At 35.3% G+C, this 26,478-nt stretch overlaps 2 protein-coding genes across 2 annotated transcripts in view; one reads left to right on the top strand and one right to left on the bottom strand.

The window, feature by feature from the left end:
• The window catches only part of LOC127855811 (uncharacterized), a 184,738-nt gene that overhangs the window by 131,946 nt on the left and 26,314 nt on the right, over positions 1-26,478 (bottom strand). The gene's annotated exons all lie outside the window — the stretch shown is intronic.
• LOC127854675 (uncharacterized) lies at positions 13,576-18,581 on the top strand. The gene is made up of 3 exons (XM_052389736.1): positions 13,576-14,150; positions 16,686-17,707; positions 18,229-18,581. Exons 1-3 carry the CDS (start codon positions 13,816-13,818, stop codon positions 18,579-18,581), a joined length of 1,710 nt encoding a protein of 569 aa, XP_052245696.1. The 5' UTR covers positions 13,576-13,815.

The raw sequence follows: 26,478 nt of genomic DNA, 5'->3' as shown, positions 1-26,478 counted from the left end.
GTGTTAAATAACGTCAACTTCAGTTGAAAGGATTTGTGCTGACTTCTTCACATTTATTTAAAAATGGAAAATTAAATATATGCGTAATCATAAAAAGCTTTATTGCTTTTCTACTAGTTTTTGTAGTGTTTATGTAATCTGACAAATGGCGCCAAATTAAAGTGAAACGTCTTTTCAAACCTTCCATTGAAGAACGCAGACTGGTTCGTAAGTTTGCGAACGTGATTATGAAATGTTTGTAGGAATCGGCGTTAGAACGTACGATTCTTACGAAAAACTTAATAACTTTTTATGAAACGGACCAAATTACCCTGAGGTCAACCAATGCCGCAGTGGTCAAAACTGATGTGATATAACTTATATAACTTAACTCTGAAACCGAACGGGTCAGTTACTAAATATTTGGTAGCATCGTACAGTGGACCAGTACTAAGTTTGTTTAAATCACGACCCTGCGAAACTAATTGGCCACACCTTAGCGCTTAATACTACATATTGTAAATGACTGTAAATAATCTGTAAATATCTTCTCTGAAACCGCCAGGGATAGTTGTTACATATTTGGTATGTCACGTCATCTGGTGGTCCTTAGTTCTATACCTTTGGGTAAAACTAGCAATGCCCCATGAGTTCGCTGGTTAACTAAAAAAATTCGATGTTGTTCGATGTTTAATACTTCGCCCCATTTGTGCCAAAAGGTGCCATGTACTTCTTATTTCAATGTCACATGGTACCTTTTTTGCACCAAGGGAGGCGATTTAATATGGTCCTCTACTAGGTTTATTCAAAGCATGGTCCCGGAGAGAGAACTGGCAAGCCCCAGGGGTCGAGTGATTTATTTTTACTGATAGTTAGTGATAATTATATATAAAACCACGCGGATTATTGGTTTAATATTTGGTGTGTAACATAGTGTTATGATCCTCTTATAATTTTGTTAAAATTATTCTCCTGTGGTCAAAATTGGCCACGTCTCAGGGGGTCACGTTATTTATATAGACTTATAGAAAGTAATTGGAAAAAATATATGAAACCCCACGTCCTAAAACGTTGATATATTGTATGCTACACATGCCCCGCTCCAGGTTTACTTTAAATCATGCCGTTAATGCCAAATTTGACTCTTCATCGGGGTGAAATAATTTATATCGAATTTATATTTGGTATGTGACATCAGATTGTGCTTCTCAATAACGATTGTTGAAATAATATCCTGGATTCCAAAATAGTCACGCCGAATTACACAAGTGAGCAATCTAGGGCGATCTTGTTTCATAGTTTTAGGCGGGTGATTGACAATTTTTGCTACATTTGACCGTAGTTGCTAAATTAAGTTTTACATACCAAGAAAAGAAATGCATGGAGATTTGAAAAAAAAATGTCATAGAACATCCGCATTGAAGTAGGATGTTTTTTGTTAATCACAAAAAGGTTAAGGAAAATGTTGGACTGGTCTACCTACCATATTTGTTTTTTTAAATGAAATCTTTTTGCTTTACGTTTTAAATATGTTATAAATATTTATTCCTTTATTTTTACGATGAAGGCGACGCCTAAAAAACTACGACGTCTTCAACAGAAACACCCCGTTCTCGGCGCGTCGAAAACGGGGATCCAGTCGTCGACACCTACGTCGCCGTAGCAGCAACTCCACTGCCGGAAATGACGTACCGGAAATAGACATGGAAGATGACGTAAAAGTTTTTTTTAGTAAAAAATGACACCAAAAGATCACAAGCAATCAGTGTTTGGATTAGATATTCACAGAGTACGCGCTTAAAACAACCACAATTACACACATACAATTGTCTGACGATGAAAATTCTTGCTGCTTCTGATAACGATTATTATGATGATTTTATTGATGATAAAGACGTTTATGATTATGATGACGCTTGTTATGATAACTATGATGATAATGACGATGTTGAAAATGATTATGATGATGAATATGATGCATAAGATGAATATGAATATAAATATGAATATGATGATAATAATGATGATGATGATGATGATGATGATGATGATGATGATGATGATGATGATGATGATGATGATGATGACGATGATGATGAAGATGATGATGATGATGATGATGACGACGGCGCAAACGACAATGACTTTATGATATGCTATCAATTATTCTTTCAGAAGAAATAACCGATGCACATGTAAACATTCTGCATTGTATCAATTCTTATTTCTACAGCGTTTGTTTGTTGTAGGTGTTTGACAACGATGAGGGTTTTCGACATCGACCCTGCTGCTTGCACGGTGGTCGCGTGGTGACGTTCGAAGAGGACGCGCCCATGAGGTGCACGTGCAAGCACCGCGCGTCTCGCGACTTCTTCGTCTGCAGAGGGTACGACATTCACGAAAATGGGCAGTTCCAGCACATCCTCAAAGAGAGCATTTTACATGAGGAGCCAATAAATTTGGATATGGACCAGATTGCCGACTCTATAGAAATAAAGACTCTGTCGGCCATTCGTGATCCGGAACCGAATGTGGGCGATAATTATGGAGATTCGAGTGAAGTTTAGGGCTCTCGTTCTGGTTCCGATAATCCCGATGCTATAAATAGAAACTGCACATTTGTCAATAGGTTACGGGGAATTCCTGAATTTGTAAAGGAAGAAAAAGAGATTGAAACTGTAAATGGCGCATGTGTTTATCAGCATCCTGTGAGAGGGACAGGTGATACAAGTAGAGGAACTTCATGTGAATTTTGTCTTTCCGGTTTTGATATGAATAATGGTACTACATTAAACAGCTTTGAAACCTCACATTTAGAAATCCAGAACGAGGCTCAAAATAGTTCGTTAGTAAACCCTGGTAATATAAATAGAGGAAATAACGAAAACGAGGCTGACCAAGTAATAAGGTTTAACTCGGTCCAGAAACAAATAGTTCTTAACGAAAGAAAAAAAGGTATTCGTTCGCACGTTCATTTTCCGGACGAAGAAGATTCGAAGTGTAATTTACTGAGACCAAAATCCGACTACATCCAGTAGCTGTCGTGTGGGCAGTGAAAAAAAATTAGGTCTACAATAATCCAATTCGTAAATGATATTTATGGGGTTAGTTAAAATTGAAAACATTTTAGGCAAACAATGTACATTTTGGATGACACAAAGTCGGCTGTTTGTGATGTATTAGCAAGATATTTTTTTGCAAATATAATTGATCATCATTCGCAGTAACTTGGTTATTTGTCACAGTGCTAACCTATTTCGCTTGACACCATTTTCACTCTTACCCGACACCACCTGAAAAATGCCCAAATTTGCGAGGGATGATTTCTTACATCGTTGCTTGAAAACAAATGTATGATCAAGTTTATTTTTACGTTATATCCATTTTGTTTCGTCTAATCAGTCAACGTGTAACACTTTTGAATATTATTATGTATAGAAGTATTATCAAATAATTATAATAATACGATCTGATATCGCTTAAATTAGTAAGACATTTTTTACTTCATTTAATATAATTGTATGCATATGCGTAAGCAAACTAACCGCGTTTGAACAGTAAAAACACCACTGCAGCGGATACAGAAAAACTGCAGTCCGTTGAATGAAATGCAAAAGGTGACATTAAAACTGTTCTGTTATTGGTTTGCTTAAGTGCCAACGGCGTGTCATACAGTAATGCAGTAAGGTCTTGTATTGCTACCGCCTGAAGCAAAAGTGTACGTTGTACATTCATTATTTATAGAACATTGAATGCACGTTAAGATGCATGAAAGCAATATATATATCGACAACTTATGAAAGGAAAATAAATCCTGCATATTATTCAAGTGATTAATCGATTTAACACATAAACAAGGGAGAGAAAAAGTAAGTATCGCTAAAAGTGTTTATTCGTGTTTACTTCCCCTGTTGATTTTCTTTCTATAAAAACAACTGAAATTTTCTTGAGTTTACTCTTTTGAAATATCTAATTCTTTATAATTATTTAATCCAATTTTTATTGGTTTTCGAAACCGATTATTGTTATCAACAGAAAGGGCGTTAAACTTCGCCATTTGACGAATATGATTTAAAGTTTTTAAATTTAAATTTTGTATGTACGGTACAGTGACCGCATTTTCTTGTGTGAGTTGAACGACATGCACACGTTAAAACGCACGAGCTGTCAAATAAGACAAATCAAAGCGCTGAAGGCAATAAAGTTGTTCGCTATTGCATAATTTAAGACACAACTCATTTTCAAAATTAATCGCAAGTTTGAAATCACCACAAGCCATTCAAATTTATAGTGTGTGTGTTAACGCACGGGTCGAGATGTGTGTGCACTTTTTATCATCCTATTCATTTTATAGAAATAACTTAGAAAAAATAACAACAATATGGCCCTTTTTGACGTTCAGAAAGCATAGAAAGTATGATGAAAATGGTAATGAGAACTAAATATAAAGACAATTTGCAATCACCATCATATTAAATGAATATTGTTTGAATATCGTAAACCTTCCACCGTCACGCTAGGCCACGTTCCCACTACGTCCTCAAAAATATGCCAGGACGCAGTGCGAACGTGTACAAAGTAGCGAGGACGCAGCAGACACGGCTTTGCTCGTGGTACAGTCTTCATGGACGTGAAGGACGTGGGTGAACTTTGAACATATTCAAAACTTACGTGGCAAGGACGTGGTCAAATCAGGACTTGTTAAAAACATCGTAAGGTCGTAGAAATGACGTAGCTAAAACCTAGTAAGAACCTCATTAACGCAATACACGCGTAGTGCAGATGTGGCCGTTTGTGTGACGTTCGCTTACGTTGTCTCTCGATTGTCACTACGTTCTTGCTACGTCCATCGGGTTCTCAATACGACTTCAAGCTAGTGTTGCGACAAGGATACGTCCCTACTACGTTTCAAAAGACCGCATTAGGTTCTTAGGACGTTCTACCGGTGCCTATCACGTCTTAGGTACGTTTGCTGCAGGCTCTAGCCACGACCAAGCCACGTTCTGGTGGTCGAGTATAAAACTGGATTCATTTCCCTTGCACTTCCATTTCAATATAGAATGGACAACCAAGAACTTCACCAGCATGTTGCTGTATTGGCTGGGCAACAGGCTCTTCTCGATTGACAAGTCGCACTATTGAAATAGAAGACAGCCCAATCGTCTCTCTGTCAGTTCGGTATCCTCAGTGCCAGATTTGTTTCTTCTTGAGCCTGCCGTATCTACTTCTGAGGCTAGTGTACCAGGTCTGAAGAACGAGAACGGACTTACCCACCTCAGTAGCTTTCTCTTTCCACATTAACTCTTTCTAAGCAGTTTCTTTGTAAGAAGTCAGCTTCTTATTATAAAGTATCGGGTGTGCCTCCAGCCACTCAACCATAGTCTGTTCCTCTACTGGTGTTAGAGTGGACACTCGTTTTGCCTTCTTTGGTCGAGTACCGACAACGCTAGACACATCTGATTCGGCTCCGCTTTCTGTTGTTTTAGTGGGTTCACTGTTAAAGATAGGTTCTGGTTCAGGAACAACTTGGAACCCATCACTCGCTGGGGATGGAGTTTTCGGTTTTGCCTGCGTTGCTGCTTTGCAGCCCTCCTTCATTCTCGGCATATTTTCTGATATAAAATACTTTACTTTTACTCAGAAGGAAGTCGAAGATTGAATGATCAGATCGAGCCGAATCGCAGTATTTATTTGCAGACATAGAACGCGGTGAGAACGTGATGAGCGCGTGGTAAGAACGCAGTGCTATCTTGGCGGTCGTAGTAGCAAGCTAGTACGAGCGTAGTAAAAGCATAGCAAGAACGTCTTGGACGTGGTACCCGCCTGAATACACGCGTAATAAGAACGTGTTGGACGCAGTAGGAACTTAGCGCAAACTTGATATGAAATGCATTTTTTAAATTTTGTTTATCCCGTCCTCGCTACGTCCTACGACATTTCCAGGACGCAGCGCGGTCTTAATGGACGTGATCAAGTGTGACGGGGGCTTAATTACTAAGAATATAATTTCATTATAGAAGTTTCCTGTTCAAAACTTTTGATTTTTGACACCATAAACAAATTCAAAATATACAATAACATAATTGATGAAAATAAATAAAAGTTAATCTGCGAGCAATGCTTTTTACTCACGAATTAGGAAGTCATAAGGACAGCCCTGTTGACCCGTTTTTTGTTGTTAATGCACTACTTGTTACCCTAGCAGTTCACACGGTGCCAACAACTCTGACCTAAACATGGGTAAAGAGCTTTAATGCGCTTTTTCGGCCTAGCTGTTTTATCCAGCTTTTCACCATAAATGACTTTTAAATAACGCCAGCAGACACGCAACAATATATTCGAGTATTTCATAGGCTGATTCGAGCTAAAACCTCAGAACTTTGGCTACATCACTGTGTCTGTGCTCAGCGCAAATGATGTATCACTATTCAGTGTAAGGGAAATTGTAGACTACCCTATGTATGTAAAATGACACAAATTGTGACCCAGATACAATTATGCGTAAAAATCCATCTCGCAGAATTTTAGGGTCAGTACTCGTTCAATAAATCGCCCGGGGAATATATCATTAAATATCGATAAGAACAGTATTTCTTTCAAGATGAGAAAACAAACAAATAATATAGTGTCACGATAAGAGGAAAATCGTTATAGGGACCTTTGCACAGATTTTGGCATGTATTGAAGTTTGTCATTAGATGCCTGATATTGATAAATGTAAACATTGGGTCTAAAAAACTCCAGTAAAAATCAATAATGAAATTTAAAAAAAGAAAACAAATCAACCCTCAACAGGTCTCGAACCACTGTGATGTAAAAAAATGTAACCTTCTACTATTGCGTTGTTAGCACCCATGGATACAAAACATCGCCGCTATCTGTTGAGAACAAACGAATGTTTCCCAAGAAACATTAATAGTAGCATGCACTATGAACGAGATTACACAAAACCCCACTATACTTGTTTATCAGCATCCATTAATAGCCTCAGATGCGGTGGTTATCGTTCTTAGCGTAGTTTAGAGCAGACCGACTTGCAACGCGTAGTACTAACCTCAGCTGTTCGCAAGCGAACAACTAAAAAACTAACTAACGAGTAGCGAAGAATGAGAGAGAAAGAGTCGCAAAAAACACGGTGCAAATGCATCAATACACAAAGGCACGATGTCCGCGTGTTTTAGAGTAGATCAAGAGGAAAGAACTGTGTGTGTTCTGACTTGCGTGAGTTTTAATATTTTTTTTAGGATCGGTCTTTGTCCCTTGTCCGTCCGTCCGTCCACATTTGGTTTGTAAACACTCTAGAGGCCACATTTCTTGTCCGATCTTCATGAAACTTAGTCAGAAGATTTGTCCCAATTATACCTTGATCGAGTTCGAAACTGGGTCATGCGAGTTCAAAAACTGGATCCCAAGGTCAAAAAAAAGAGAAAACATTGTAAACACTGTCGAAGTAGTCACATTTCATGCCCAATCTTTATGTAACTTTGTCAAAATATTTGTCTTAATGATATGTTGATTGAGTTTTAAAGTGGTTCCGGTGCGTTGAAAAACATGGCCGCCAGTGGGCGGGGCAGTTTTCCTTATTTGGCTATAGAGAAACCTTGTGAACACTTTAGAAGTCACAATTTTGCCCAATCATCATGAAACTTGGTCAAAACATTGGTTTTATTGATATCTCGGACGAGTTCGAAAATAGTCCAGTACGGTGAAAAAAAATGACCACCAGGGGGCGGGGCAGTTTTCTCTATAATAATTATGTTTTCCTTATTTGGCTATAGAGAAACCTTGTGAACACTCTAGAAGTCACATTTTTTGCCCAATCATCATGAAACTTGGTGAAAACATTGGTTTTATTCATATCTCAGATGAGTTCGAACATGGTCCCGATCGGTCAAAAAACATGGCAGGGGGCGGGGCAGTTTTCTCTATAATAATTATGTTTTCCTTATTTGGCTATAGAGAAACCTTGTGAACACTCTAGATGTCACATTTTTGCCTAATCATCGCAAAACTTAGTCAAGACATTGGTTATATTGATATCTCGAACAAGTTGGAAAATGGCTCAGATCGGTGAAAACACACTTTTTAGCTCACTTGATTGCTCAGATGAGGTTTAAGAATCGGTCTTTCAAGGTCAAAGGTTAAATATATGGCGGACATAGTGTTTCACAAACAAAAAAGCATGTATTTTTTACTAGCAACACTCTGTTTCATTGAATTAAATAATTTTTCTAAAAGCATATATATGCCGAAAGTTAAACTGAACTGAACCCGAAGTTGTAATCGTAAATTTCATACAGCAGGTGAGCGTTGTTATGCAAGAATGTTTCGGAGTAAATATTTGTGTGTTTGTTTTTGTAAACTGAATGCAACAAAATGTGACCGTGAAACGTCAGACTGCATTCACCGTAAGTATTTGATTTTTTGCCCAATTTTGAAAAGTACCTGTACCAGCCCAATTGGCAAAATTGTGTGCGAAAAACCCTGAAATTGGGAAAATTTGGGTCGTGAAGTCTTCATACTGGGAAATTGGTGTATATGATTTTTTGCTCCAAAATACAAAAAATAGGTAACTAAATATTGTCAAATTGTCAATATCATATTTACTGCATAGGAAAACTAACTTTATTTTTTGAAAACCTTAAATTGGGATTTTTTTTGACAGCGATTGTGAAATTTGTAGTTTTTTCCTCATTTGGAAAGTGCCGTTTCCCGCTTCTTTATAAAGAACAAAAAATCACTGCGTAAGTATTGATTTTTCAGAGCTTTATCTTACTGCGGGGTATTTTTAAAACTCAGTCTGAATTTTGTCTGCAAAATGTCAGACGTACGCATTTTCTTTCAAGGGGGGGATGTTGAAAGGCCAGAAACATATAGCAAAATATTGGAAAAAAGAAAAACCAAGGCAGTTGGTGTATGATCAGACAAAGCGTTTGCTCTCAGTCCAAAATGCATTTAAAAGGTAGGTTGCAACAAGCAATAAGCAAAACAACTGTCTTTATTTATTTTTTGCCCATATGGTCACTTATTTCACTGCTTAAAATGAAGATAACACTGGAATAACAATTAAGATTACAGAGGGGGTAATCACGTGATAGTCAAGATGGAGACGTCCATACTGAGACGGTTATTTTTTGCTGTGTTATATCCTTTATTGCTTTTGCATAATTTTTTAATCACGTTCACTTTCCAGCCATATCCGTAAAATGGTGATCAGCATTTATTTCGTATTAAAATGCGCTGTAAATCTCGACTTAATTCCCCGGGAATTATGTTAGTTGAGCTGTAATAAGGTCAGGTAGGAAATTTCGCAGCATGTAAAGTAGAGAAAAAGAGCGAATATTAATACGAAATAAACACTTGTAACTTTCATGCTGATTTGGCTGGAAAGTGAGTGTCATTCAAACATTACTTCAAGAAATAAAGGGTATAAAATGATGATGATGATGATGAAGATGATGATGAAGATGATGATGATGATGAGGTTGATGAGGTTGTTGATAATGCTGCTGCTGCTGCTGATGATGATGATGATGATGACGATAGAATGATTTTTCCATAAAATCTTAAAGTGATAAACCCAGTAAAACATGACGAACTTTCTAATAGGAAACGTATTTGACATTTCATCCCATACATGGTATGTTAGTAGCTGTAATTGGAATCTTTGCATTTGATCTATAAGTAAACCACAAGTGACCTATTGGAACTTGTATAGACATCCTTTGTGCAGGGTATACAACCAGCTGCTTGCTAAATAAGAGATAACTAAATATTAGGTTTTATATGTAAATATACATTCTGTGTCAGAATTTTTTTTTCATGATCAAAACTTACTCATTATAATGTGCCTGGTAATGAAATATTTATGTTTCATTTAGTACTGTTATTCTTCTGAAGTCCATCTTCTCTGATTAGTTTAGTTCCTTTTGTCTGAGGTGAGCGCCTTAGGGACTATGGTCCACATATTTGTAATTTTCAAGTAACTAATTCTCTTCATTTAAGAACTTATTTTTTATATTTCTGGTTGCTTTTACAATGAACATTGAAACGCTAGCTTTAAACCCAATATTGGCCTGTTAACACATTTAAGTAGTCCACGGTTACAGGATTCTTGTTTACACTCATGAAATCAAGTTGCCCTGGCTGCTTAATGGATTGAAAACATTCATTGACATTAGATACTTCTTGCTTGTATGCACATATAAACCAGTTGTCACTGCTGTGGGCCGGTATGGTTTAATCTCAATCGTGATACATCGGCTATCTCGGATTCCTCCGTTAGTTATTGATTTATGAAATAAATCGTCTGCTGATCCAGAGTGGGTTTAATCTTACGGTTTACTAACGACTCGCCCCCTTAACGACTCGCCCCATAACGACTCGCCCCACTTTTTATAACGACTCGCCCCACTTTAATAACGACTCGCCCCACATGTATAACGACTCGCCCCACATAGATAACGACTCACCCCATCATTACTTATATGGTAGGATTTTTATTTAATTTCGATTTTATTGTGTTTTAAGTCGGTAAAAACTGGTGGGGTATTGAAAAAATATCTTAAGATTTGTTAAATTAGAAGTTTGATGAAATTTGTTAAAATGCTTTACTTTAACTTTCACCTTTTTCAGGAACTTTCAACAGAAACTGGAATACTGTATCGCATCCTGCATTATATGTTCAAGAGCTCTACACTCTTGCAATTAATATTATGCGTTACCACAGTAACATAACTATGTTTTTGCGTATATAATATATAACGACTCGTCCCATCATTTTTATTGTTACATTTTTAGCATCTATGTTAAATGTAAACAGTACAGATGAATAGAAAGAGAAATATATAAGAAAAACTTTTTTGTGTTGATGGTTTATTAGATACTTATGTACTTATATACAACAACAACAACAACAACTTATAAAAAAAAGAAGGTTACGCAGTGTGTATAATAATATCAATACATTGATATAATAAGAAAAATTTACAAAAAGACAGTAATACATCAGTACCGGGTAATCAATATAATTATATCTTAATATTATCAACATTGAATTTAACACTTTTTACACAAACAACAACAACTATTTGCACAGGTCCGTACATGGCTGAACACAAGTCCAGCAGCTGCGCTGCAAATACAGAGTGCAAAGCGCAGGCATGGTGTTAGTCGAATTATCAATTTAAAATAATGGTATACTATAATCATGTATACATCTTTAAATACTAAACTCCGCAGTGGCACGTATTACTCAATTAAAGTTATAACCATTTAAGTAATTAAACAAATCGTGGAATTAATTGATTTATCACAAATGGTTTCTTGTTTATTTGAAACCATTGCAAATTTTCCGCGGTAATTGTTCACACCTACAAATTAAAAGAACCGCCATTTAATTAGCGTTAAATGTTTATTTGAAACCATTGAAAACTTTCCGCGCTAATTGTTCACACCAAAATTTAAAAGAAACGCCATTTGATTAGCATTTTAAAGTAAAGTTTGTGTGAAAAACACAAAAGGACTGATACGCATTTTTATAGTATGAAAAAAGATTTTTAAAACGTGTGTTGTGTATTCAGATCAACAGGTAATAAATAGGTAGATTTAAGATTATAATGGTAATTTTAAAATTATAAATAAAAAATTATCTTACAGATGAATTGTGTCCGTAAAATTTCTGCAAAAAATAAATTTCGGCAAAGACCTTTTTCATTTTTCTTACCTTTCAATACCCGTATATATGAAAATATCTTTACCACGAAGCAATGTATTCACGCTTTCGCGATTATGACACATGTATTGTTGATTGTCATCACCCGCCCGCGGTAATGTACCTGTCAATTATGTTGTTAATTCATCGGTCTCTTTATAACGATAATCCCTAAATTCTTGAGTAATTTAACCTGGGAATCTTTAATTGTCGATATGATCTTAGCCTTTGCTTCTTTTTATAAATATAAAGGAAAGTATGACATGAGACAAATGTACCGATACCCAATAGTCTTGCTTTATGATGGTCGATCTTTTGCGTCCGCAACAAATACATTGTATGGCAAAGCTTTAAAAGCGATGCATTCTTTGTTCACTCTCACAAAAGACATGAACGTACCTATACATATCATGTTAAATTTATTTAACGCATATGTATCATCAATTTAAAACTATAACTGTGAGGTATGGGGATTTATGAAAGCGGAAAACATTGAGCGCGTCCATCGTAAATTTTGTAAAAGAATATTGAATGTTAAGATGTCAACAAACTCATTATCGCTATATGCCGAAGTTGGTCGATTCCCCTTGTATTTAGACAGATATGTCAGGATCGTGAAATACTTTTTGAAATTATATACTGTTAAAGAGGGTAATTGTATTCTTAAACACATTTTATTATCACAGAGATTAGAAATTGAACGCAAAAATAACACAAACAATTGGTCATCGAAAGTACGGGACATTCTAATCCAAACCGGTTTTAACGATGTATGGCTATTCCCCGAATCTGTGAACTCTAATCAATTAATACCGCTACTTAAAACCAGATTACGAGACCAGTATATCACTAACTGGAATACAAGTGTCACATCATCTAGTTCAATGATTTTATATAAAGAATTGAAACCAATATTCGAAAGATCTGCGTATCTTGATATTGTTGAATATAAAAACATAGGAATATTATTGCTAAACTACGTTTGTCGTCTCACAAATTATTAATTGAAACGGGTAGACACCAGAACATTGTCAGAGATCAACGCAAATGTGTTTTATGCAACCTCAATGATATCGAGGATGAATATCACTTTGTTATTAAATGTCCTTATTATGCCGATATTAGGAATACATTAATTCCAAAGTATTACAGATCACGACCTAGTATGTTCAAGTTTATCGAACTACTTAATTGTTCAAACAAAATAGTGTTAAGAAAACTTGCCATTTTTTGTTTAAAATGCTTTAAGTTACGAGAAGATGTGCTATATGTGTAGTATAAATGATATATCTTCCACAAAGACAATAAGCTTAGAATAATGTTATATTTGTAACAATTATTAAATTTCGTGTTAACATTACATGATCACTTTGTATTAACCCCATCCATGTGACATTCTCACTAAAACATATTGTATGTCATTACTTTTTAAATTGATCTTTCCTCAAAAGGATGTATGTTTTGTATATAATTGTCACGCATGCTGTTATTGCATATGTATGTTTATGGCGATGAGTTGTATGCTTAAGCTAAAATAAAATATTCTGTTCTGTTCTATGATAATATTGTCACTGAACAAAGATGTAAAAAAAATCATAAAATAAAAATTATTACTTTTCAGAATATGCCTGCAATAGACGTCATTAAGGTCAGATATAAGGCAAAAAACCGCTGAACGATGGTTATCAAACAATGCCGAATTCATATTATGAATTGATTTCATTTATATTACCATATATAATATAACATTTTATTTTGATAGGGCGAGTCGTTATATATGTGGGGCGAGTCGTTATACATGTGGGGCGAGTCGTTATAAAAAGTGGGGCGAGTCGTTATGGGGCGAGTCGTTAAGGGGGCGAGTCGTTACATTACCAATCTTACACTACTTGTCACGTGACTGGTGGCGTTAATACTTTGTTTGCTGGAGAAATAAACTTACCAACAAACTTCAAGTTGATATTTATTTGACTCTGTTTAGCTGAACATTATGTGTTGATAGACATTGGACAATATCTATATTGGTGTGTTTAGTTTAGTTTAGAATTCAATGAGCCTTAGGGTACCTTATTGTTTGAGTTAAATAAAAGATCTTGAGAGAAAAATCTTCAGTGATCTGCAAAATGGCGACCTTTTTGCAATCCTCCGTTGAAAAAGGATCTGACATGGTCCAAGACTTCTTCTGTTCGACCTGCGAAGAGGAGAAACTGGAAGAATCGGCTGATTATTACTGTGAATCTTGCGTCAAGTTTTACTGCGGAAAATGTATTCACTTGCACAGCCAGTTGTTTAAGAAACATTCCCCTCATGGAAGGAGTGATATGAAGAAATGGCCTGTTGCGAAGAAGGTGGAAGATTTCCTTTTTAAATGTGATGTTCATAAGGAAGAAAAGTTGGCAATGTTATGCAAAGACCATGGCCAGCTGTGCTGCAATAATTGTGCTTTCCTTAATCACAGGTATTATATCATTTGTTTCGTATTTTTTTTAGGAGAAAAAGCGTATGTTTTTACTTCGTTGACGTTGAAATAAACTTATCCAAACATCAATTTTATTATAAGAATAAAACTAATGTTATTTTAATAAACAGCCATTTGATGTTCAATTAATATAGAAATTAACTTTCTTTTAAGCATATTATTATTTTAGTCTAATCAATATTTTCAGGGGTGAATTTAAATTTTCAGGAGGCAAAATATTTAGATTTATTGTTTCTGTATGTTTGTCAAATGCCCTTCAAATGTTGTTTTGCTTTAACTTAGTTAAAATACAAGACAAACAACACAATTGTATGATAAACTAGAAATGGCGCGGCAGAGGTCTCATAGATGTAATATTAAAAGGCATTTTTTGATGCGCAAGGCCTATGTTGGTGGGGCCCCGGGGTGGTTAATGTGGACATGGGTACGAAACAAAATTAGGATACGACACAAATTTAGGTACGGAAACAATTTGGGTACGAAAAAAAAATTGGGAACGAAACAAATTTTGGTTACGAACAAAAACATGGAGGTACGGAGAAATTGGGGTTCGAAAAAAATTTGGGCACGAAACAAATTTGGGTACGAAAAAAAAAATTGGTACGATAAAAATTGGGTACACAAAATTTTGGGTACGCAAAGAAATGTGGGGGTACGGGAAAGAAGTACACGTCGACCCTTGATAAATTTGAAAGAGGACGGGAACCTAGCTGCCTTTACCTTTATCAATGGCCCTGGGGTGGGTAATGTGGACATGGATTGTCGAGATAGACCGTGTTGTCATAAGAGATGTTCAGTATTAATTTGAAGTCAATTTGTGAATAAATGAAGAATTTATGTTAAAACAAAATTTTGGGTGGACATGGTCTATGTGGGCGGGGCGCACCAGGGTTGGTAATGGGGCGACGCATAGTTGAGATTGACCGTAATGTCATAAGAGATGTTCAGAATCGATTTGAAGTAAATCGGTGTAGAAATGAATGAAGAAGTTCATGTAAAATAACTCAACTATAGTGTTAACAAGGGTTTACTATAGCCATATAAGGAAAACTGCCCCGCCCCCATAACTTTTGACCCAGGGGTCAGATCAAAATTCCAAATTGTGCACCGTCACACATATGCTCATAGCTACCATATGTGTAAGTTTCAAGGTTCTAGTGCTAATAGTGTAGGAGGAGATAGTGGCCAGGACGGACGGACAGACGGCGGAGATAACCACATTATCCCCACGCTTTTGTAAGCGTGGGATAAAAATATATTTTGGGGTTGGCTTCTTGGTAACATATGCGTCAAAATGATGCAAGGGAGATTACTTGTAAGAGTCATGAATGAAAATGAGTATGAAAATGTGCGCATCAAAATGCAAGACTGTGCTTCAATTGATGAATTCAAAACTTGGTTTTAGATTACGAACATGTTTATAAATTATACGCTTCAGTTAAGTTAGAGGTAAACCATACCAGTAAGATGGTCCTGCTTTAACTGGTGAAATTAAAAACGTTAAGCCTTAAAGCGTCTTGAATATTTACACATGTATAAAGCAAAGAGATAATAAAAGCCATGATATTGTGATTAGTAAATATATGGTAAAAATAAATAAATAAAAGAAATAATCATCAAATACATACTTATAGATAATAAATGATTTTTTTAATTACACATTTACCAGACTTGCATAGATTAAGATATAAAATAAGTATGTATGCATCATTTATTAATTATTATACCCCCACAAACAAAGTTTCTGTCGGTCTGTATTAAGTGGCGGCTCTCTATTTCAAGTTGTTTTCATCCAATCGTGACCAAATTTGGTCAGATGCTATATCTCGATGATGTCTAGGTCAAGTTCGAATATGGGTTATGCCGGATAAAAAAAACTAGGTAACGGGGTCACTCAGTGCGTTTTAAACATTGAGCATGGTGTCCGTTCTCTAATTCAAGTAGTTTACATCCGAGCTTCACCAAACTTGGCCAGAATTTGTATCTAGATGATGTCTAAGCCAAGTTCGAACATGGGTCATGGCAGACCAAAAACTATGTTACGGGGTCACTTAGTGCGTTTTAGACATTGAGCATGGTGTCCGCTCTCTAATCTAATTCAAGTAGTTTTCTTTCGATCTTCACCAAACTTGGTAAAAAGTTGTATTAAAATGATGTCTAGGTCAAGTTTGTGTCATGCCGGGTCAAAAACTAGGTCACGGGGTCACTTAGTGCGTTTTAAACATTCAGCATGTTGTCCGCTCTCTAATTAAAGTAGTTGTCATCCAATAGCTTCACCAAACTTCGTCATAAGTTTTATCAGATGATCTCTACGCCAAGTTTGAACATGGGCCATGCCGGGCCAAAAACTAGGCCACTGGGTCACTTAGTGCGTTTTTTAACATTGAGCATGGTGTCTGCTGTTTTTTGTGAAGACAACATGCAAAATATTCTGTTTAAATGCGGCATGTGGAGGTATTCGTCACGTCTATGACAAGCTCTAATTCGTTTTCATTAAAATCTGTTTTCTTACAGGCAATGCAAAACAGTAATTCTGTTATCGGACTTGGTACAAAATACCTCCACTGACCTCAAACAAGTATCAGTTACTATCCAAACTTCTCTGGCAGAACTGAAGAAGCTTCAAGACAATCAGGAGGCTAGCATTCAGTCTGTGCAAATTTCATATGATGAGCAGTTACAAAAGATACAGGAGACTCGGCAAAAGGTACTTGAAGCCTTGGACGTGCTTGAAAAGAAGACACTGCAAGAAATGAAAGATAATCTTACCAAACTGCAAGCCTCTCTAAAAAGTGATGTCGACAAGTGTGCCACTCTTCGAGATGAATTAAAACAACTTGGAGATGCTATTCAGGACATAAATGATAAAAGCAAACGAGAACTATCTTTCATAGCCAGCATTAAATGTCTGGACAAAATACAGCAGTTAGAAAAATATCGAAAGGAGAACTTTGCTCAACTAAAATCGTCAATAACTTTCCAGCCTAATAGTGAAATTGTTCAGTACCTTTCCAAGTTGTCAGGTCTTGGGAGGATTGAACACTATGCCCAGACATTGACAGTGCAGGGATTTCCGGACCAAGTCATAAGGATTGATGGGAAGTCTGAGTATGATGTACGCCTGCGAAATGATTCAAATAATGAGTTTTCTTGCCGTATCAGTGACATATGTGTTCTCCCTAGTGGAGAGGTCCTGGTTTTAGACGACGAAAATAGAAATGTCAAGCTGTTAAACCAGCATTACCAGCTGGTGAGTCACTGTAGTGTATCTGATGAGCCACAGTTCATGTGTCAGATCACATCAAGTGAGGTTGGTGTTACTTTCTGTGGTTTCAGTCGTAAAGGGGTCCAGTTTATCAAAGTGAACAACAACCAGCTGGTGAAAGACAGAATGCTCGAGTTTCAACATTGCTGTTACGGTATTGCCTTCCACCAGGAAGACCTGTTTGTAACCTCTGGTACTGAACTATACAACTACTCTCTGAGTGGTAAACTAGGCAGCAAACTTCACGAGGATAAATCAAATACATTTACAGGTAAGAATCATATTGGATTTATATTTATGATCAAGAACATGTCACTATAGCAGCAAGACCCTCCAATTTCTGCAGTATTACTCATACAAATAGTTATTTATATATATTGACTGTCACTCCATGACAGATCTATGAAACGGAAGTTCATGGCTGTGAAAAGAATAGTTTTTGACCTGTTCTTTATATTTCGTTGTTATCAAATAAACATAGTGTAATATTGTATGTATACTTATGATTATATACTTAAATTTCTCTTTCATTGATGCAAACAACAAACAAACAAGAATAAACAAATACTTAATTTATGTGATTATAATTTTAAGATGTTGCTTTTGTAATAGGTGAAAAAGTACTAGACAGGAAAGGTCCAGTATTGTTTCTTTTTCTACATTATTGTACCTAAGTAAAAGTAACAAACGCAACTTAATTAATATTTTTTACACATACATGTATGCAGTATGCTTATCTGATTTCACTCATAAATATGGCATGACATTGTAATCATGTATTTTGTTTTGCAGTATTGAGTTGTGCAGTCAGCCCGACAGGTGACAAGTTATACGTCACAAACCGCTCCCAAAACAAGCTCCTCACTCTGGCCAGGGATGGATCAGTCCTTTCCATCTTCGTTGACGATGAATTGGAAAGTCCAACTCGTGTACATGTGACATCTGAAGACAAGGTGCTGGTATGTGGAAGGTTTTCCAATACTATCCTCCAGGTGGACAGCCAGGGTAGTAAGAAGCTGGCCACTCTGGCTACAGAGAGGGATGGGCTAAAGAGACCAGTCTCAGTCTGCTTCAACAGCCACACTGACTGCATTATTGTGGGAATGTGGAACAACACCAAGATCCTTGTGTACAAAATTAAATAGCTTATCATTCTTGTATCTGATGTGTGTACTCATAAGTGATACAAATTACAATAAATATAGATTTTAGTCAATAAGTGCTCTGTTACAAATATACGTGTATTGTGAAGTAATCAGTAATATAAATGACAATAGCTGTTTGTGTAATAATTTTATATATGTGGATACTTATATTTTATATAAATAATGTTATCACTTATGATATTTTTTAAATGTGATATGATAGATGTGTAACAATGAGTTGATTTATTCATTTATTGCTCTTTATATTTCTCTGATAGAATTAAGTCTATGGAAAACTTATCAAGCGATAACATTGGCTGATATGATATTGCCAATATTTTGTCATTAATGGATAGTTTTCACATTTAAACACCTTTTAAATGCTTTGTTATTGTTATTTTTCTAACAGTGTGTATGATTGTTTTCCATTACTTGACGCTTGGATATCTAATCATAATTGTGTAGCAAACGCCGAGATGAAAAAGAAAAACAGATAACTGCATGTTTGTTTTGTATGATATCAGGCCAGGCTTAAATAAAATAATGGTGAAGCTTGCTAAACCTTTATTTATTCCCACCAAGCCTGATATATTACAACACAATCAGGCAGTTATCTGTTTTTTCTGTTTATCATAACTTCGTCTCCATTTTAAAAGAAATAATGAAATATTATCGCTGTAACGCTGCATTTTTGTTGGAATGAATATAGATTTGAAATTTGACGTGTTAATGATGACGTCTTTAGCACTTGTGCCTAATACTTGTAAAATATGTGTTTTGTTGTTTTTGTACAAGAAAACATATGTCAAAAATATATTATCCATATATTATATTTATCCAATTGTATGTTTTGTTGAATCTGACGTACCAAAAATGATTACCTTACTAATTATTCTGAGTAATATTTCCTATTAAAAAAAATATTGGCTGATATAACAACTTTCTGTTGTTGTGATATAAAATCATATATCAGGCAGCGTTATATCAGGCAGATATCAATGTAGTGTATAATAAAGAGTAAAAAAGAATCAGTAATATCCCAAAGGGGGATGATGTCTTCAATTCAATGTGAAATCATAATTCCAAACATAACTCTGCAAGCAGTCACTCCAGACTTGAACCAGTTATGTTTTAACTATTTTACTTATACCTTTTACTCGATGTTCAAGAAACTCACATCAATTGTTGAGATCATGAAGCGAACAGGAGGGATAAGTCAGTCAAGTGATGTAAAGTTCAAAGTCACACTTCATGGTCAAAAGCCTGTCTATTTTTTTGGGAATTCGCGACTTAAACTTTCACAATTTCAAGAAGTTTGCGACTCAAATTTTCACAATAACAAGACGTTATTGACTCTAATTTTCACAAGTTTAGAAAGTTCGCAACTATTTTTTTTCTCCACAAAATGGGGGAATGGGGGGGGGGGGGAGGCCGCTTCACAACAACAGGTAAAAAAGCCCTGATACTGTTTGAAGCATTAATATGAAACTTGGCTAACAGGTGAATGGCATTGAGACGATATGCAGCAGGTCAAAGTTTTGTGTCCACTTGTTATATCCTAGGAGATACGAAGTGGATACAAACCTGATCCTCTGCACATTGTCTCCATGATATAAACTTTTCATGCACATTCTTCAAACGTTTTATCCAGGTCCCTTCTTTCTTTGAAGCATTGTCATGAAATTCGGCTAAAAGGTCATTGAAAAGATTTGCAGAAGGTGACAGGTTTGTGTCCACTCGTTACATCCTACAACCAGTGAAGGATGCTCATGAAAAGTTTATGTCATGGAGACAATGTGCAGAGGGTCAAAGGGCATGACCAATGTGCAGGAGGTATTAGTTAAATCAATTACATAAGAGGTAAAGAAGACCACCTGAAGGTCAGGAGAATGGCAGAATGGAATATAGCTGTCTGCCTTATTTCAATAGACTGCCTTATTTCAATAGAAAAGTTAACTTGTTTAACCTGATAAAGTATAGAAAAGTGAACTTTGTTTAACATGATAACATTAAAATAAATCCAATTGAAACAATCATGAAATATATGATATTCAGTTTTGAAAAGGAGTGCATCATTTTAAAGCTCTCAATGCTTATTGAGTCCACCTTTTCAGAATAGTTTAATTCATTTTTCTCTAAGGTGAGCACCTAAGGGCCCAAGGCCCTCTTGTTTACTCATAACATGTGCGAACGTGATTTCATATATAATTAGTTATAAAATGACCAGTGTTTCTAGTAAAAATAATGCTTACTAGTTATTAGACAAAATGTAGGTTTCAGCGGTTCATTAATGCTATCGGTTATACCGGTGATAAAGTTTATGGTTGTTCAAAAATTCTGTGCGAAATACGATTACTAAGTCCTACTAATTTGAAACAGAAATAAGTTTTGTTTATACAAAATGTGATGATAATCATCATTTAAGTATACGCCAAAATTTCGTATATCTCAATGTAGGATACTTGCTTATACTTCGTAATTCATTGTTGTGAGTTGTTTATCCATTTTGTTAAGCGTTGGTAACATATAAATACATTTACATAAATACATACAATTTGTGATAGGTTTCCAAGTTTATCCCAGTCAAACTCCGTTAATGATAACATTACAGCACGAGCACAGTCAAAAATATGAGCCGCGTTCTGAGAAAACTGGCTTAATGCATGTGCGTGAAGTGTCGTCACAGATTAGCCTGTGCAGTCCGCACAGGCTAATCAGGGACGACACTTTCCGCTCTTATGTTTTTTTTAGTGTCAAGGAAGTCCCTCCTTACCGAAAATCAAGTTTAGGCGGAAAGTGTCTTTCCTGATTAGCCTGTGCGAACTGCACAGGCTAATCTGGGACGACACTTTACGCACATGCATTATGCCAAGTTTTCTCAGAACACGACACATATCGTGCAACTTTTTATAGCAAAGCTGTCATTTTATAAGATATTCAATGTATAACAATATACAGTGTCAAAGTCTAAGATGTTCATTTGTTAAAAACTCACTGATATCTTTCGTTCAAAGAATGTTACATGTTTTGTAAACATTCGGATTATTTCTCTAACACATTAGCACAGTATATATATATTTTTTTGGTTTATATTCTTTTCACATAAACGCATCGACGAGTTTTTCGTTCGCATACATAACTTCCTGCCCTCCAACCTGTTTCAATGGGGAGACGAAGGTTTCTTGTACGAAATTGTATCATCAATTAAAAATAGTTATATCATAATTTAAGCTAGTTTTCAAAACCGAGGTCGGTCTTTAATATCAGGCATTTAGAGCACTTTCTTGTATGATAAGAACTTTATCTTCCATTTCTGTAAATTTTGCTTTGCATTGAAACCACATGCGCAGCATTGTTATGTAGGGAGGGGACCGAATATCCGAAAATTCGAAAATCGGCCGACTATTCGAATTTAAAATTCATATTCGAATATTCTGTTTTTATGCAAAGATAATTCCAAAAACGTTATAAGTACATGTACAAAGTCGCAGTTTTGGTTTCCATTAGATGTCATTGCTTTGATAACAGCTTTAATCAATGAACGAGATGATAATTGGCAGACGGGATGGTATAAGGAGAGGGACCAATCGTCGATTTACTATCAATTCATAGTTATGCAATATGTTCAAACTATTTTCTGAAAATCAGTCGAAAATGAAAGTAAATTTATTGTAAAACATTAAAAAAATTGTGTTTTGACAGGGTTTTTTTAACCTCAGCGGTCAATTGTATAAACAGTGGTTAATATTAACTTTAGTAACTTTATTAACGCAGTTGTTTACATGGTTATGTTATCGCAAGATAATTGTATTTGTATAAACGATGGTTACTTCGTTGTAACCTAACCATTGAAATTTGTTAACTTACCACAGTAAAATTACCAACAATGCATCCCTGAAAACGACGTCGTTTTCGCGCAATTTGTCAGACGAACATTGTCCAATATGGTCTCGGACTCTGTCACAAAAGAAATATGCGAAAAACGGGCTAAACCCTTTAGTGACTGAGAGGTGGACGTTTTTAAGAACTTAATGAAAGAAAATCTTCATAAATTCAAAGCAAACCAAAACGGCCACTCGTTACCTAATAAGTAATCGACACCATGCTCGTTGTAGTCAGAAACTTGGTACAAGACATTATTTAGAGCCCCATTAACACTCAAAAGCAACGAATATTTCGTAAAATATTTCATAAAATAAAGTTAACCCATACAAAATCATTGTTCCTTAAAGCAATAGCCAAAATGTGAACGCTAGATGTGGTCTGGTAACATTGATTTAACAAGATACATTGTTACCAGACACATCTAGCGTTGAAAATGTGGCTATTATATACGGAACACTGATTTTGTATGGGTTAACTTTATTTTACGAAATATTTAACGAAATATTCGTTGATTTTAAGTTTTAATGGGCTTTAAAAGGATCGGTCTGGTTATGATGTCTACGCATTGAATCGCAAAACTCATTAATTTATCGGGATGATATAACTATTGTGGTTAGTCTACATTAGCGACAAGGTAATTCACATGGACCGAAGTAGGGTGCAATGAAGCAATACAACGAAACGAACACCACTCCCGCTGAACTACGTTACAATGAGAGGTGCGTCTGTACGACAACGCGATACGGCGTCATAACTACAACGGTTACAGCGTCTTGACTGTAAAAGACATACACACGCGTTTACACGGGTAAATTCTTTGTTTAAACTTAAACCTAAAACGGGATATGGCATTTATTTTCATTTATTAATGTTTCTTTACTCGCTACCTAATCTATCGAGACATTTTCTAGCGTGAAATCATGATAAAAGAAAGAAGTTCAATCTCAAAACATAGAAAATCCAATAAATTCGTTGTTTCTGGCGTACAGTTTCTGTCACGAGGATTATTTTCAATGATCTGTATCAAGTTCACTCTTTTACAAGCATGTGATGCCCATGTGTATACTATTATTGGTGATTTCTATCCGATTTTGCGAAAAAGTTGTAGCATGTCAACTCCGTGTACATGTTACGGCATCTTCTTTTACGACTAAGACATGTTACGGTCTCCTCTTTACAGCGTTACAGCGTTACAGCGTGTTCAGGAAGTCAAATTTACAACTATGGAGATTTCGTTCCACGAAAGTACCATTTTGGACGTGAGTATGGAGGTCGTCATTGATTGCATCAACAACGGTTACTAATTACCTCAATTACTGTAAAGAATTTAACAGGAATGTAGAAAATAGTTCACACATCGAAAGTGGGGAATTCAATAACACATTAAGGTCATTCAAAAGCAAGGCTTCATTTGGGTAATATTTATTTGTATTTCTTTATTGGCGTTTTTTTTAATCAGTAATACAATTTTTTAAGATTTGGTACATTTATTTTTAGATAAAATAATAGTAAAAATATACAATTAAAGACTGAATTAATCTTAGAATCGCAAATTCATTAATATTTGTTTATGCTGTTTTTTTTAAAATAAATCAGTACTACACTATTTTACAAGACTTACATTTGTTAAAGGCATAATTCTAAATTGAAGATCTCCTATTAATTGAGTCTTTAAATCAACATTTACTATTACTATTTTTTTTTAAATAAATGCACAAAATCGTTAAAAAATAAGTATTGATTTATTTAAATCGTAATTTACTTTCAATAAAGTTACATTTTGAATTCAATCTACATTTTTTGGTTTGGTACCTAAAATTATTATTTTTAAAAAGTTCAGTGGTAGCTCATTCATGCCCCTACATTCTTCACTGTAGGCATTGCATTAATTTATCGATTAAAGATTAATCACCAGTTTGCAAATATATGCCCCTGATGTAAGACAATAATAGCTGGCATTAACACCTCATTGTAGGTATACCTCTATAAAGATCCATTTTACCGAACTCTCCACAACATTTACTATATAAATACTAATTACCGAACTTGTTATTTACCGAAACCTCAATTAAATATTAAACGTCGATACTATACCGTAACCTTAAACATGTTGTCGTAAATGCACTGTAACACTCTCTGTAAGACGCCGTAACATTTTAATTCATCTCGTTACACTTACATGCATTTAATTTTGAGACAGATCTTGATAAGAATGATTCAATATTCGTTCTTGATTACGTTTGTTTGCATTTTCATCTGTTTAATGGCAGACTTAAAATTATATTCCAATGATTTTATGAGTTGTCTATACAGGTCTGTAAAACTTCCATTTTATCGATAACATAGGGATAAATTACATGGCATGCTGTGAAAGAGGAACACACTATCCGTATTTAAATAAACATTGGCTTACACATACACAAACTATTCGAAATTACCGTTATTATTATTTATTTTAACAACGTCCCGTATCGTCAACAAACTGTGGAAAGACGCCGTAACCGTTGTAGTTATGACGCCGTATCGCATTGCCGTACAGATGCACCACTCATCATTGTAACGTAGTTCAGCGGGAGTGAACACAAATTTTCAAAATATGTTGTCACAAGTTTTATCATCGAATCCCGGGTGAATACAGTTTCATGCTTTTGTACATAATTTCACGAAATTTATGATCGAATCCCAGCTGTATAAAGTTTGAAGCAATAAAAGTGTGCGATTTGCAACACTGCGTTTTTCAAGATAGAATCTATATTTGAAATATGAAATGAGTAAAATAGACATAAAAAAATTCTTTGGAACGAAATCACTTGCATTGAGTATCAAATTAATTGAAGTTTGTATTTAAATAGCTAATATGTATTTAATGTTCATGCCATTAAGCATTAAATATTGGGGACTTAAAATGACAACTTCATTCGTTTCAAGTTACTGAATTAATATACGTAACACCACTAACATTATGTTTCAATTAAGCTTTATTTAATTTAATTCTTACATAGTTGATAAGTCTACTTATTGCTTTGTTCACTTAGCTTACTGTACCTTACACATAATGAAGAGTTCAGAAAACAGAGCATTGTTTAAGCTTTTCGCGATTGGTTAACCTTAAATCTTAAATGCAGTCTAACAGAGCTGTCTATGCCTAACATACCGGTAATGTGGTGTCGAGAAGTAGAAGTTGGTTGTCAATAGGGGGCTATAAAGGGATTAGCGATGGTAAATTTTAGCCAGACAGAGATTGAATAGCGAATTTTATTGTGAATTTATAGAACGTATTAACGAATATTTGGAAAAAGTGTCTAATATCTGGACGTCGGAACAATCACCAAACTGGCGGGACTGTCCCGTCGAGATCTGGCATGTATGTTTTAATTCCGTTATCCATATATCAAATCAATGATAATCTAATCAGAATTTATTAGATCAAATCTAAACCAATTAAATCGTTCTTAAATGGTTCTTTATTCCAGAAAAAAGCGAAACCAAAAGCATAAGTATTTTCGATGGAAAGTAATCCAGATCAATTAAAAGTATTGAAATAAATTAGAATTACGGTAATGTGTTTTCCTGAAATATCTTACATCTAATGAAACTATACAGTATTTATTTAAAAAAGAGCATAATAATCAATGATCCTTAAAAAAATATTACTCTAGCCTGTTTTTCAAAGCCGCACATAAGATACGATTTATAGTGGCCTTTGTGGCAATCAGGAATAGTAATTTGCATCGGAAGGTCATAAATTCGGACATTTTAATATAAGGTTTAAAAATCGAATATTCGAATATATTCGAATAATGACAAACGAATAGTCGAATATCGTTTCCATTATTCGCTTCCATCCCTACTGTTATGTGACCTACCCCATTCTTTACCTTTAATAATGTGACCAATGAGATCAAAAACTTCACAAGTCGGTAAAATATATGATTTGTGAAAAAACCAAAACAGCATCGTCCCTCAGCCTAAACCCCAAACGATAAATTTTCTTCGTAAATAACATAAGCTG

This window comes from Dreissena polymorpha, chromosome 13 (genome assembly GCF_020536995.1).
Source record: "Dreissena polymorpha isolate Duluth1 chromosome 13, UMN_Dpol_1.0, whole genome shotgun sequence".
NCBI classification, from domain to species: domain Eukaryota; kingdom Metazoa; phylum Mollusca; class Bivalvia; order Myida; family Dreissenidae; genus Dreissena; species Dreissena polymorpha.
Note: the sequence above shows the minus strand (reverse complement) of the source record. Positions and strands in the feature narration are given on the sequence as shown.

Excerpts from the sequence above, each read along its gene's own strand:
- LOC127854675 (XM_052389736.1), top strand. The coding sequence starts at position 13,816 with ATGGCGACCTTTTTGCAATCCTCCGTTGAAAAAGGATCTGACATGGTC. Across the intron at positions 14,151-16,685 it reads TGTGCTTTCCTTAATCACAG|GCAATGCAAAACAGTAATTC; the intron begins GTATTATATCAT and ends GTTTTCTTACAG. Across the intron at positions 17,708-18,228 it reads TAAATCAAATACATTTACAG|TATTGAGTTGTGCAGTCAGC; the intron begins GTAAGAATCATA and ends TTTGTTTTGCAG.